This window comes from Ruditapes philippinarum, unplaced genomic scaffold (assembly GCF_026571515.1).
Source record: "Ruditapes philippinarum isolate M1 unplaced genomic scaffold, ASM2657151v2 ctg1680_1_1_1_1, whole genome shotgun sequence".
NCBI classification, from domain to species: domain Eukaryota; kingdom Metazoa; phylum Mollusca; class Bivalvia; order Venerida; family Veneridae; genus Ruditapes; species Ruditapes philippinarum.
In genome coordinates this window covers 137,684-152,324 of record NW_026866822.1, presented here as the reverse complement: position 1 = coordinate 152,324, position 14,641 = coordinate 137,684, and the positions used below count along the sequence as shown (strand labels likewise).

The 14,641-nt window shown below is 33.6% G+C and overlaps 1 protein-coding gene across 3 annotated transcripts in view; it reads right to left on the bottom strand.

Moving 5' to 3' along the window:
- LOC132733811 (uncharacterized) overlaps window positions 1–5,249 on the bottom strand; it is a 38,754-nt gene extending 33,505 nt beyond the window's left edge. The window contains exons 1-3 of one of the 3 annotated variants that reach the window (XM_060720498.1): window positions 5,156–5,249; window positions 3,748–3,806; window positions 2,366–3,309 (exon numbers count right to left, since the gene is read on the bottom strand). In XM_060720498.1, the coding sequence (XP_060576481.1) occupies window positions 2,827–3,309; window positions 3,748–3,780 (516 nt within the window). In that variant the 5' untranslated portion in view covers window positions 3,781–3,806; window positions 5,156–5,249 and the 3' untranslated portion in view covers window positions 2,366–2,826. Of the gene's footprint in view, window positions 1–2,365; window positions 3,310–3,747; window positions 5,126–5,155 lie in introns of those variants that run through there. The other 2 variants (XM_060720497.1, XM_060720500.1) reach the window with 2 other exon arrangements.
- Between the last annotated feature and the right edge of the window lie 9,392 nt (window positions 5,250–14,641).

The following is a 14,641-nucleotide window of genomic DNA, read 5'->3' as shown; positions in this document are numbered from 1 at the left end:
ATCAATATTTCTCAATATTTCATTTATAAGTTTATAATAAATGGCTCGACTGTTCACCGGCTTGAAGGAGGGGTGTAATTTATCACCGACGATATTCTCAGTATTCGCCAATGACCTTGTAAGGGATATAAATGACCTTGACCTTGACATCGAAATGGGAGACATTAAGGTATTTATCTTGTTCTACACTGACGATATTGTATCAATCTCTAACAATGAAGAAAATCTACAGAATATACTCAATATGTTACATAACTGGTGGAGACATTGGAGAATTATAATACATGTATATACAAATAAATAAAAATGCATGCACTTTAGACAAGACAGGGCTCCAAGATCGGATTTAGTTTTTATACATAGGTGACAACATATTAGAAATAGTCGAGTATTACAAATATCTGGGCATTACATTCCATGAAAAAAAGTGACTTAACGAAATATTCTAATTTGCCATCAACATCGGCGAGACGTGCTCTAGAAAGTCTTTTAAACAAAATACACGACATGAAAGATTTAAAATTTCTGACCTTAGAAAAACGTTACCTCTCATGTGTTGCACCTATACTGGATTACGGTGCCTCTATATGGGGGACAAGACAGTGCCTTGATAACATACAGCACCGTACACTCCGATACTTCTTTGGTGTTCACAAGTTCAAACCCATTCTCGCATTATACGGTGATACAGGTTGGCTACCTTGCCTGTATGTAGACGCTGGATATGTATTTTACGCTTCTGGAACAGGCTACAACAGGTCGATACAAGGGCCATCAGTGATGACATGTGTCACCTCATGATAGCCAATAACATGTTGCAGGTACTGTTTAGCAGGAGACCCAAAAATCATTAACAGAGCAAAATACTTTTTTATTCAAGGGCATTAACTCAGCTGAAAATCATCGAAACGAAAAACTTGTGTATTATGCATAAGTACTTGACCTACCAATCAATTCTGAAAAGTTAACACCCTTTTCATTCAAGTGTTATAACTGGGTCAAAAATTATTCAAGCAGAAAACCCATGTTATAAAAATCAATCCTGTAAAGTTTCATTGAAATTGCATGAGTGGTATAAGAGGAGTAGTCCGGAAAAACTGTAAAATATAAAAATAATTAATTCTAGCACAATTCATTAAACCATAAAAAGCCAATGATATGCACAACTAAACTTTGAACTGATCACTGCTGTAAATTTTGGTTGAAATTGCACCACTAGTTTTTGAGAAGTAGTCCGGACAGACAGAAGAACAGACGACGGAGAAGTGATCCCTATATGTCGCCACTACTCCATAGAGGGGACACAAAAACGGATGTTGTTCATGATTATGAGTTATGTCGTAACGATTGGTCCTGTGACGCAAAACTAATCGCTGTGATCGCACTAACTCACTTCTACTCAGGGAAATGATCAAGTGAAATCCAACCTGTTGCAAAATTGAGAACTTTCAGACTTTTCAAATCAAACAACGAACGTGAAATTTAAATAAATGTGAACCTTAGAAAATATGAACGTTCATTAGTTTTCCAGTTTAGAAGCGGTATACTGCCACTTAGAAAAGACATTGATCGTTATATAGGAAAACCGGTTGAACAGAGAATATGTAGACTTTGTCCTTCAAACGAAGTAGAAGACGAAAAGCATTTCCTCTTACAGTGTGCCATGTATACTTCCTTTAGAACAAATATATTTGGGGATATACTGTTTCAAAATATGTGTATTCCTTCGTAACACAATACAGAAAAAACGCATAAATTATCCTTTCATGTAATTAATCCCATTTTATACGTGTTAATATTTTGAATTTCGTTATTAGCAAAGCTTTTATAAATGAACGGTATATAAGAATTAAAGAAATCATTTTACATGACAAACTAGACTCTTTAAAATAGAGTGCTCTGTAACCTTATAATTTTTATTTCTGTTTTCGAGTTCGTTTCTTAAAGATGTTGATATTAAAGATTCTTGGACAACTATATTCAAATAAGTTTACAAGAAAAGAAAAGCGAAACATCCTACTGTACAACTTAAACTATAATCAAGACGCATTAAAAGCCTTATTTACAAACTGCTGTTCTAAAGTGTATCAGTATCAGTCAAATACAAAGTGACTCATATTGATATTTGTAAACAAACCATAATATATGTGTAAATACATAATGATTATTATCATTATCACAATGTATATGATTTCTTGTAACTTATAGGCCCATGAGACCGGGTGCTATGTTGTTTCCTCTTGTAGATATGTATTGTAATAGGCATACACATGTCACGATAATAAAATATTTACTTACTTACAACAGAGTCAAACCTTTTTAGGACTTGTACAGAATACATCATTATACAAAACATAACATGTAATATATCAAAAGACAACAATTATTAGCCGCATACTATATATTTACATACTTGTATTATGATTTAATGTTAACAAATCAAAAGCTATTAATTAGGTTGGTTAAATAAACAAATAATTAATGCAATTAAAATATGTGTCTGTTATTTCAAGAGATGCGAATATGTCAATATTGTTCGTTTATACCTGCATTATTCAACTGATTGACTGTTAATGATGAAGAACGGTTAAAAAGTATCGATATCATCATCGATTATCGCATCACTCTTCATTTTCTGAACTTTTTTTGCATTAAATTTACACTTTTTTCAATGTGAACAATGAAAACTTTAATTGTTAATCGATTCATTTTAACCAAGCCTCTATTTTTCTTTTTTTATTAGACTATAATCACTTTATATAAGTAAAAACAAATAATTAGAATTTTCAAAGGGAGCCTCATATATAGTATTATGATCAGAATGTTTTATACACAACCTAATAAAGTCACACACTCTGCTGGTATAGGTGTGGTATTCACCGTTTCGATCACCCGAAGCTTTATCAAAACCTCTTGAACCTGTGTAGCACAGTTCCTGGCTTTACTATGAAATTTGCTCCCTGGAATATATGGTGGTATAATTGGTATATAACTGTTGAGCTCACCTGGCAGAGTCAAATCAATAATCTTACTTGGAACGAGTTGCATTAGTTTGGTCAAGTTGATAGACACTATCTTCCTTAATCCAGTTGTACCATGTGTCTTTGCATATGGTTTTCCCAGTTCTGCAAAGTACTTAACTGCAGCCTTTGATTTACATGTTGAAATAAACTGAGTGTTCAAATATCCGTTTGAGACGTGATCATACACGGAGTACTTAGCAAATGGGTCTTTAGCTATTAAATATTCCGGGTTTTCATCAGGTCTAAGTACACGATAAACAATCATATCCATCGGATTCCATTGTGTCTGCAAAGTAAATGCTGTTTTTTCAAAATGTTGAAATATAATTCATTATAGATTATAGAACTCAATATTTTATGTTTTGTAAACCTTATCTTAATTCATGTGTATTAATATTATCATCAGGTCTAAGTACACGATAAACAATTATACTGGTATCCATCGTGTACAACTATGTCTGCAAAGAAAATGTTATTTTCAAAATGACGAAATATCATTCATTATAGAACTCAATATTTTATATTTAGTATTGTATAAATATTTCTAGTTCTGAATATAATCATTTTACAATTAACGATGAACAGGTTGTTCAAATTAAAAGTTTCAATCACGAAAATGAAACTTAATGAATAGGTTTCCTACAAAATATTATTCAATTTGACAGTTTAGAAGATGATGATGTTTCATATAAAGCAGAATTACACAATTTATTCAATACGTCACCTGAAACGTTGGAAAAAATGCTTGAGAACTCATCGTGCACGCCACCGACACCCCAAGATCTGTCACTATAAAGATGAGTATGAAGTTTATGTAATACTCCCTTATCTCTCCGAAGATAAATCTATGTATTTGGTAAATATTGTCGAGGTCTGTCTCCGATGATTTTACTTCTTCTTTTGATTTTGTTTTTATGACATAACTTCCTTGTTAACAATCTTGTCATATTACCTAGGTTACATAACGAGCGTCAACTTTATGTTATACAAATACTATCACGGTTTAACGTGAAAATACTGTTCTTACAGGGCCGGGTCAAGAAATTTTCGACTGGGGTGCTAAATGTATGTATCAACCATCAATTAAACTCCCCTTTTTACGTCGGTCTGGATCCCACCAGGAGAAAAATGAAATATGCATGGTGAATGGTGGCTCTGGTTCATTTTAAGTGCACCGTGTCTACATACATAATTTTCACGAAATTTCAGACTTCAGAACATGCACGGTAGAGTTCTAAATTGTAGTTGAGTTCCATATAAAATGCAGGTTTCTGATGAATGTTCACGTACACAATTTAAAAATCATCGAAATCAAGGAAATTCAAATCATTAGCGCATGCACGAGTGTTAAATGTCATTAAATGATTGCGTGCCCCCGGGTGCATTTTCGGGTGCACATTTTAGTTTACATGTTTGTACATTACCCTGAAAATTTCGATCAGGCTCGGAATCGGACTCCATATTTCTTTGTACCGGTGACATGCTTTAAAGGCACATTATGTCTCAGAAATTCTATTATTCATATTTCAAAAATACTGTTTACTTTTGGTATCTTGTAACAGTTTCCAAAAACATACTAATTTGCTATATACTTTAACTATGTTTTTGCATCTTAAGTTCTGTTGGCAATTGGTATAATTATAGTGAATTATTATTTTGTAATGAAGTCAAAATACTACTTTGTTTACTTTTTTCTACCTTTACGACGCATAACTGCATGTTCAGCGCAATTTGTGTTGGTGTAAAACATCTAACATGTCCTTAATCTATTATTTAAACATTATTAAACACATGGCCGACGTTTCTTAAGAATTAAAAAAAATGGATTTCTGAGGCATAATGTGCCTTTAACTATTCAGCTAGCCAGGGTATTTCAATTTGAAAGACCCTGAGCTAGCTTACGGTAGTGGTTCTTCTTTGGCATTGTTATAACCTGAAGTAATATCCACTTCTAGGAAAATTTAGAAGTTGATTGACTTTCAGCTAACTTAATTGATAAAAAAATGATCCCGGCTAATTCTTGTTTTAAATTTGTTTCGACAAAAACAAGGTTCTGGTACATTAACTATGCTATGCGTCCGCCCCCATCGATTTGACCCATCCTGTAAGCTAGATAGAGTTAGAATCTTTACCTGATGTATTTTCTTTGTGTTAGAATCTGATTGAATCCTTTTCTTAAAATTCCAATATTTTCTTTAGTGACATCAACACCATTGTACGTTTTTTTTTGGTTGTTAGTTTAGTTTCAATAACACCCTGTTCAGTAAATTTTCTGTTTTCATTTAAAATAAAACGATTTCAGGTTTGTTTGCACTGGCTTTGTATCAGTATGTGACGCCTTGGAAAACCAAGTGTTTTCTTTTGGAAAAGGGACCAGGCCACATTTTTAATTGTCTTGTTACCTGTACCTTGTTTGCTTCCTTGCAAAAGTTTGAGTGTTGACATCTTGTTTTAAAATTTGCTGCCACGGTTTTAAATAGCATCTGATTTATCATTACGTCATCTTTCAGTATTGATTTTTTTCCAATAAAGGGCTTGGAATATTTTCTTATATTTTTGTAATTCTATCCCCGATCGAGTGTTTTAAAACTTTGATTTGTAGCTTCTGCACTTTTCTGTACAACTTGTTGTTATACACGCCTTGTTCAATGATCTTTACTTGTACTTTTATCAGATAGCCTTGATAAAATTCCAACGTGCATATTAAAGTGGCATTATACTCATTTTCTCGTTGTCAAGTTGAGCTTTATTAATTTATATTTCAGAAGATTGACTATTATAATGATCATTGACAAAAAATAAATGAAATACATGTAAATGGTGATGATGAAATATGTTAAAACTACCTTAAATATAAAAAGAATGACCCGTGAACGTTACAGATACATTTTGAATGTTATTTATAAAGTATTCATAAACAATTCTGGCAAAATTTAATTTAAAGATTGTTTTATTTAACCTTTACACTCATCATTTAGACTTACATGGTCATAATGTCGATTTTAATTTCGTGCAGAGGTGAAATTTGTGGAGTTTAAAAAAATAATTCCTTAATTTTGTTTATTATTTAAAAAGGATATTTATGACTCCATGTCAGTCACCTCAACTGAGCATACCTTAAACATATTTATTGACAATCGACGTCTGGAATCCTCTATCTTTCATTCTTGTCTTTTTCTTATGTTATTCGTCTGTCTCCAGCGTACCATGCATTCACTATCCATTCCTGATTCTTCTGTTTTCTTTATCGGATTATATCGTTTATGTTTTCTTTATTTGATCAAAAATATAACCAACTCTTGTATCCCATATTTTATGACTTTCACTGACTGGAATATAGTGTACTTCAAAAGATATCCTCTCTATTTTGCCTTTGCATGTTTCTAATGTATTTCAGACATGATCTTTACTTTTGTCTGCATCTATAACAGTAGTGCCAATTACACAATGAAGAACAGGTCCGATAATATAAACAAATGCACTGATCGAGCGATAGCTTGTTGTGTAAACACGAAATAATCAAAATATTGCAATGGTTCGTCCATTTCGATTACCGGAAGTCAATTCATATAATGACGTCAATACATATAAAAAGGCTAAACGTGACGCTAATATTGGCGCAATAACTCAGTACATGCATATGTACGTAACACTCCGGGGGCCACAATGCTTGTTCAAGATCATATTAAATAAAATAATAATTGTACAAACTGAAATTCATTGAAATGAAATATTGTAACCTAAAAACTTTGAAATCAGATATATCTAGTAAATAAAATTAAATTGCAAGTTCGATCAATCACTTAAATTCATAAACTGTCTCTGATAGTTAACGATATTTACAGTATTTCATTATGTTAAAGGTCTCTCAATTCAAATCAAATTACTGTTATTATTCTCTAACTGTAATTAACCGGTAAAGTTCCGCTGATTATATATAACGCATTGCAATTCAATTCATTGTTTATTTGGCTTTAACATATATACAATGTTTATCGCCAATACTTAAAGTATTCTGGTGGCACACGACAAAACAATACATATTTTGAACATGAGAAAAGCATGATAATTACAATTATATACTTTGAACATAAAAAAACATATAAATTGTTTGTGACATTATAACACAGGTTACACAATACATAAATTATTTTTAGTCATTCTCTTAAAGAATATGATTGGTATATATATTTAGCTAGCTTAATAATAGTACTGCTTTGAGAACTGTTAAGAAGATTTTTAAACTTAAATAAATTAGGCCAATCACAATAATAATTTGGCAAACATTTTATACGTAATTCTCTATAAAACGGACAAATTAAGAGGAAGTGATATTCATTTTCAATGACATTCATATTACATTTGATACAAATTCTAAGGTTTCTTTCTATATTTCTATGTCTTCCTTCTGCTATAAGTAAGTTATGTGCAAAACATCTAAATCTGGTCAAACTAATTCTATGATTTTCATTCTTAACAAAAGAAATATATTTTTCTGGTTCAAAATCTGTTTTCAGTACACAATACGTTTCAAGTTTAGGTTGAGTTCTAAGATCAGAAAACCATTGTTGTAAATATTGGTCATATATGCATTGTATTACATTTTGAATTTGCACATTAGACAAAGAAACATTGTTCCATAGATATGTAAATCCAGTATCATCTAATATTTTTTTAACATTTTTCGATCACATACATATATGATTGGCATGTCTATCACGCATATTAAATAATTTGTACATAATTGAATCTGGATTTTTCGTAATTTTATACCAGTATCGGATAATTCTTATCTTACGTATAATAAGCATAGGGAATCTACCTAATTCCCCGTATATTGTAGCATTGTCTGTTTGTGGTATTACTTCCAATATTTGTTTCATAAATTTCATATGCAGTCGTTCTATATCAGGGGCCTTATGAAACCCCCATAATTCACACCCATAGTTCATAATAGAAGCAATCATGGTATCAAACAATTTAATTTTTTCCGATACAGTCAACGATACAATATCAAATAATGAAGCAAGAGAAAACGGGGCTTTTATTGCCTGTTGTGATAAAGATTTTTGAGCCTGTAAAAAGTAACCATTAGAAGATAATGTAACTCCAAGATATGTAAATTTTGTGACAATATTAAGTTTACAATTATCATAGAATAAATCTATGTTTTCTGGTCTGTTGCCCTTTTTAAAAACCATACAACTGTTTTATCTATATTAACACTTATCCCCCAATCTGTACAATATGCATATAAGTTATCTAAAATATTCTGAAGACCATCTCTAGAATACGACATTAAAACAGTATCATCTGCAAATAACAATAAATACATTTTAATTGCATCAATACAAAAGGAATCTATGGTATAATCATATATACAATGTTGCATATCATTAATGAAAAATAAGAATAGCAAGGGCGATAAAGGTTCGCCTTGCTTAACTCCCTTTATACTATCAAAACTTTCAGTATAATGACCATTTAAACGAACACAACATTTTACTTGTACATATATCTTTTGTAACATCTTGACTAATCTAGTGGAAGCACCACACTGTAACAATTCAAACCATATACCATTCCTGTAAACCATATCAAACGCTTTACGAAAATCTACGAAAGCACAATAAAGTTTTTTTCTTCTCATGGGAGATAACTCTTTCTGTTATGGATGTTAAAACAAATATACAGTCGACCGTGCTTTTGTTCTTCCTAAAACCAAAATGGAAATAGGACAATAATTCATTTGATTCGGCCCATTTACGAAGACGTGTATCTAAAAGTGTAGAAAATATCTTAGAAAAATGCTATCCTCTATAATTATTCACATTATTTTGATCTCGTTTTTTAGGAACTGGGACAATCACACATTAAGTCCAGCTTTCTGGATAAATACAATTAATATACATATGGTTAAAAAGTTTACACAATAACGGTGCAAGGATATCGTTGCATCCAATAAACATTTCTGGAATAAGGCAGTCAATATCTGCGCTTTTTCTTCGTTTTAACTCTGAAATAGCTTGTAAAACTTATTCAACAGTAAACAAAATGTAAAGCTGTTCTACATTATTAACATAATTATCATTTGACAAATCATTCTCAACATTTTCATTACAGAAATTATTATCACCAGAAAAAAAAACATGTTTAAAATGACTAACAAATTCTTCCGAGCTTATGCTACTATTTTGAGGCTTCTTAGATTTAAGCTTACGTAACTCTTGCCAAAACTGCTGGGGTTGTGAGGAAGCTAGGTTTTGTAAATGATTTTTTGTTCGACCTTAAAACATTGTCACTTCATGTTTAAAAGGCATGCGCGAACAATTGGTGTCAGAAAATGCACGTGAATCACGTGCACAATGTCACTTCAGTTCTAGTGGGTACAGCTTGGCAATAGGTCGTGTAGTAATTTCTCTTATGGATCTAACACGGGCTGCTCGAATATGTCCATCACCGCCAGTTACTACATCTTCTATAATTCCTATTGACCAGCGATTCCTTGGTAAATACTCGTCATGTATTTGAACCACGTCACCAACATTGATATAGTCACCATGGTTACCGGATCTTCTGTGAACTCTCGCAACGATGTGAGGTATTCGTGTTTCCATCTTGACCAAAAATGATCAAGCGTTGCAGTCTTAAATCTGAACAATTTACCGGCCGATTCATGGGTTAATTCCTTTGTTGTGGGATCTCTGTCGTCTGGATAAATAGGGGAGGTAATCCTTCGTCGTATAGTAGATGCGATGGTGTTAATGTGTTAATGGTTCTTCATCTTTGGTATGTGTGTATGTATATGAAAGAGGGCGGTCATTGATAATGCATTATATTTCTGTTACAAGTGTACGAAGAACTTCCAATGCTTATTTATGAATTCCAAAGCATTTTTCTGATACATGTCTTGACAATACCTATAAGTCTCTCCCACCAACCACCATACCAAGGGGCATGTTGCGGGATAAAAGTCCATGAAATATTGCGTGTTCCAAGAATCTCGTCCTTCAGGATTTTGGCAGTGGCTATATATGTAAGGGCGTTATCGACATTATAATTTTTTCAATTGATTTTCTACTGAAGAAACGCCGTAGAGCCAAAATGATTCCACAGTCATATCTGGCACAATCTCTAAATGGATAGCTCGTGTATTTGCGCACGTGAAAAGACAAATATATGCCTTTTGTATATCTCCATGAGGTGTTTTTACTGTCAATGCTCCAGTGAAATCTATCCCTGTCACAGTAAATGGTTCTGCTTGTTTCAATATGTTGCTCGGTAAAGGTGGGGCGTCGGGAATACTATATGCTTTACCTGTTACCTTTCGGCACGTGACGCACGAGCGAACAGTTTTCCGGACACGTTGACGAATACTTGGAATCCAGGACTTTTGAGGAAGTGACAGTACTTGCTGTTCCGGAATGAAGCTGAACAATATGTGCGTCCTTTATGATAAAGTCTGTAAATTGATGTTTTGACGGAAGAAGGTACGGTAATCTCGTGATCTGCTAGATTTGTTTTTTTAACAGGTACTTTATCACTTCTGTGAAATTTTGTCGATGCAAGTGTATTATTAGTTGTCGGGCTGCTACATCCAGCTCGCGTGTTTCTAAAGGTCCACGTATTTTCTCTGAACGTCTGCAGTTGTTTACAAATCGGTTGACGTAGGCCGTAACACGTAATAGTTTCATATATGAATTATATGTCTGGAAGTCTAGAATCTCTATAATATTTGGTATCTGTATATGTATATGTAAGAAGGCGGTCATTGATAATGCATTCTATTCAAGTGTACGAAGAACTTCATGCTTATTAATGATTTCCAAAGCACTTTTCTGATGCATGTCTTGATAATACCTATAAGTCTCTCCCACCAACCACCATACCAAGGAGCACGTTGCGGGATAAAAGTCCATGAAATATTGCGTGTTCCAAGAATCTCGTCCTTCAGGATTTTGGCAGTGGCTATATATGTAAGGGCGTTATCCGACATTATAATTTTCAATTGATTTTCTACTGAAGAAACGCCGTAGAGCCAAAATGAATGATTCCACAGTCATATCTGGCACAATCTCTAAATGGATAGCTCGTGTATTTACGCACGCGAAAAGACAAATATATGCCTTTTGTAGATCTCCATGGGGTGTTTTTACTGTCAATGCTCCAGTGAAATCTATCCCTGTCACAGTAAATGGTTCTGCTTGCTTCAATATGTTGCTCGATAAAGGTGGGGTGTCGGGAATACTGTTACCTTTCGGCACGTGACGCACGAGTGAACAGTTTTCCGGACACGTTGACGAATATTTGGAATCCAGGACTTTTGACGAAGAAATGTAACAGTACTTGCTGTTCCGGAATGAAGCTGAACAATATGTGCGTCCTTTATGATAAAGTCTGTAAATTGATGTTTTGACGGAAGAAGGTACGGTAATCTCGTGCTTTCTTGTAACGGTGCATTATGTAATCTACCGCCGCAACAAATTAGCTTGTTGTCATCAATGAAAAGATCTAGCTGTGTTACTACAGTTGGTCTTCTTGATCTGCTACATTTGTTTTTAACAGGTACTTTATCACTTCTGGGAAATTTGCCACACGGCACAAATAACACTGATGTGAACATAAAATAGAGAAAAACAGAATCCCTAAAGAAAGCCCAACACGGCAAAATTGAAAATGTTGCAGGCTCCGTTTGATTGAGCCTGTTCATGGACGGTACTGGAAAATGCAAGTTACCGTCCTTGCCCCCTAGCACCGGCTTAAGCAGAATTCAACATTTAAACACGAAAAATGGTGAAATTTTGAATTTAGAAATATCCACAGATGTGTTCATACGGCGGTTATCATGGAACCTTCAATGTGACACAGTAGTGCCATATTCCATGAAAAGCGGCGTATGGTCCCCAATTAAAAAAATACGTGTGCCCTAAACGAGAAAACAATCAGCGGAACTAAATAAAATTGAATTTTGAAAGGGGATCTGAGGTTATGAAGCCTGCATATCACAGATAAGACGTCAAAAGACAATTTAAAAAGCAGGCAACATATCCTAAGGGTGATTAAACATAATTCAAGTAGGAATACTGGACCCACCCAAGTTGAACAAGGCCAAAAAGAAGAAACTACTAACTAGATCTGTTTCAATTCAAAATCTTATAAACGACTTAGGATGGCTTTCATTAGACGACAGGAGAAAAATGCAAAAACTTATTTTGATTTATAAAGAAAAACATAACCTTTTGCCGTTATATTTATCACAGTTATTCCCACCAACAGTCGAACATGTTTCCTCACATTTATACTCGCTACGAAATAATGCTAATTATGCTTCAATAGCAAAAAGAACAGAAATTTATGCTAAGTCTGTCATTCCGTCCTCTATACAACTATGGAACGAATTACCAGCCCATATTAGAGAATCAGAAACATTATCAATATTCAAAAATAAGCTTAAAACATTATATAAAGCCCCTATTGTGCCGCCATTTTATATCGAAGGCGATCGTGTATCTGCTGTCTACCATGCTCGTATTAGAAATAAATGTAGCAATCTGAATTCTGACCTATTTACAAATCATCTTAACTTCTAGTGCAGCATGCGATTGTGGTACTCTAATAGAAAGATGCCGAACATTTCCTATTCCAATGTCGAAAGTATACAATTCAAAGAAGAAAACTATTTACAAACACCAGAGAATTCCATCCGCTTAGTACTAAAAAGCTACTCTTTGGCATTGAAAATTTAAATGACTTTCAAAACAAAATCTTATTTCAGCATGTTCAAAATTATATCAAAGAAACAAAGAGGTTTACATAAAACGTTACTACATTGTTTTTTATGGTAATTAACTATAACAAGTACTTTAGGTTATTTTTGCTCATTATATACAAACAAATGAGTATCTGCTTTAGAATTGATGGTGGTGATTGGTTGGTGGTAGTGTCGACACACAACTAATACAGCAATATTTCTTTTCTTGTTTTTCTTTTCTTTCCTCTTCAATCTTTTCATCTTAAAATGAAAATGTATTGTTACTTAATGCATATTTACTTTAATGTATAACTTTCTTTACTTTATGAAACTGATGTTAATCATTTACAGGGAAGGGCCGACGATAATGTTGTAAAAACTTTTGGCCCAACCCTTTTGTATATTGTGTAATTTTGTTAATGTAAATAAATTGATGTTTATTTATATATGCAATAAAATATTATTATATTAAATTAAAGAAACTACTATAAAAAAACATGTTTACAAACACAACAATTATGTCGTGCTGAACGATCTTCAAGGATAGAAAATATAACATCTTTGATTAAATGTACGGGGATACTTTTTACGGCCGCCACACGGCACAAATTACACTGATGTGACCATAAAATAGAGAAAAACAGAATCCCTAAAGAAAGCCCAACGCGGCAAAATGCTCGGTTTGATTGAGCCTGTCCACGGACGGTATAAGTACCCAACCTATTCTCAAACCTTTCATTCATGTGCTGTTATTTTTTTACTAGAATTAAGTGACTATGCTGTCCTGAACTTGTGTGCATAAAAGCTTAGTTTCTGACAGACATGCCTGCTGATGTCAAATGAAAACAGTGCATAGGAACAAATATTTACATAACATATTTTATTACTTAGCGTAATTTCATACAAATTGCTATATTACCTTTGTAAGTCCCATAAATACACCATTTACTATTTGTGAAAATGAATATTATAGACAAAAATATCTTAACCCATTACCAGATATATACGCCTTTCTACGCCTTTTTCACCCCCCCCCCTTTTTGCTTCCTCAAATGGTGAAAAATGCCTTATTAAGGCCCCAAAACACTTGTTTTTGTTTGAGAAATGTTGTTTAAAAAATTGACCACTTTTTCGGCGCGGCCCCCCATCCAAAAGATACATCAGGGGTTGCCAGAAGGGGGATGTGCCCCCTTTTGTTTGGGGGGTTGAAGGGGGGCGGAGTCCCCTCATCGCCAAGAAAATTTTGGACTTGTGGGAGGCTAAAAAAAAGGCCCCAGGTCGATCATAAGGTAACGTGTAACCAAGGCTGAAAAGCCTTTGACTCTATCTCGATCCATTGAGAAGTGGCAGCACTTTGAAATCAATTTGGATGGAAAAATTCAACGCAAAATAGTGATTTTTGGCAATTTTGAGATGTCCCCTAGTTGCCATGGTAACAGAAAATTTCAGACTGAGCATGTTGCTACAAAGGCAATGGTCCAGTCAACATTTGTGCCAAGTTTGATTAGTATTGAAGCAGTTTTTATAGTTTTATAGCAACCTGAACTTGTAACGGGAGACTTTTCAATGAAAACAGCCATTTTTCCCAAAATGCTCATCGGGTAATGGGTTAAAGCAGGTAACTGCATCGTGATGGGTACTTCATTGTCATGTGATAGTCATATAACAATTACTTCATTGGCTAAACTAAACAGTAGAATTTTAGAGATACTTGAAGGGGTTTGGTTTAAACATATTTGATTAAAGTGTACACATGTAAAGAATTTTTATAAAGATATACTTTTATTTACATTAAAAGACCTCTTGAATGCTTAGGGGATTGAGAACTGGTTAGTCCACGGTACGGAAAAATGCAAGTCTTGTCGCT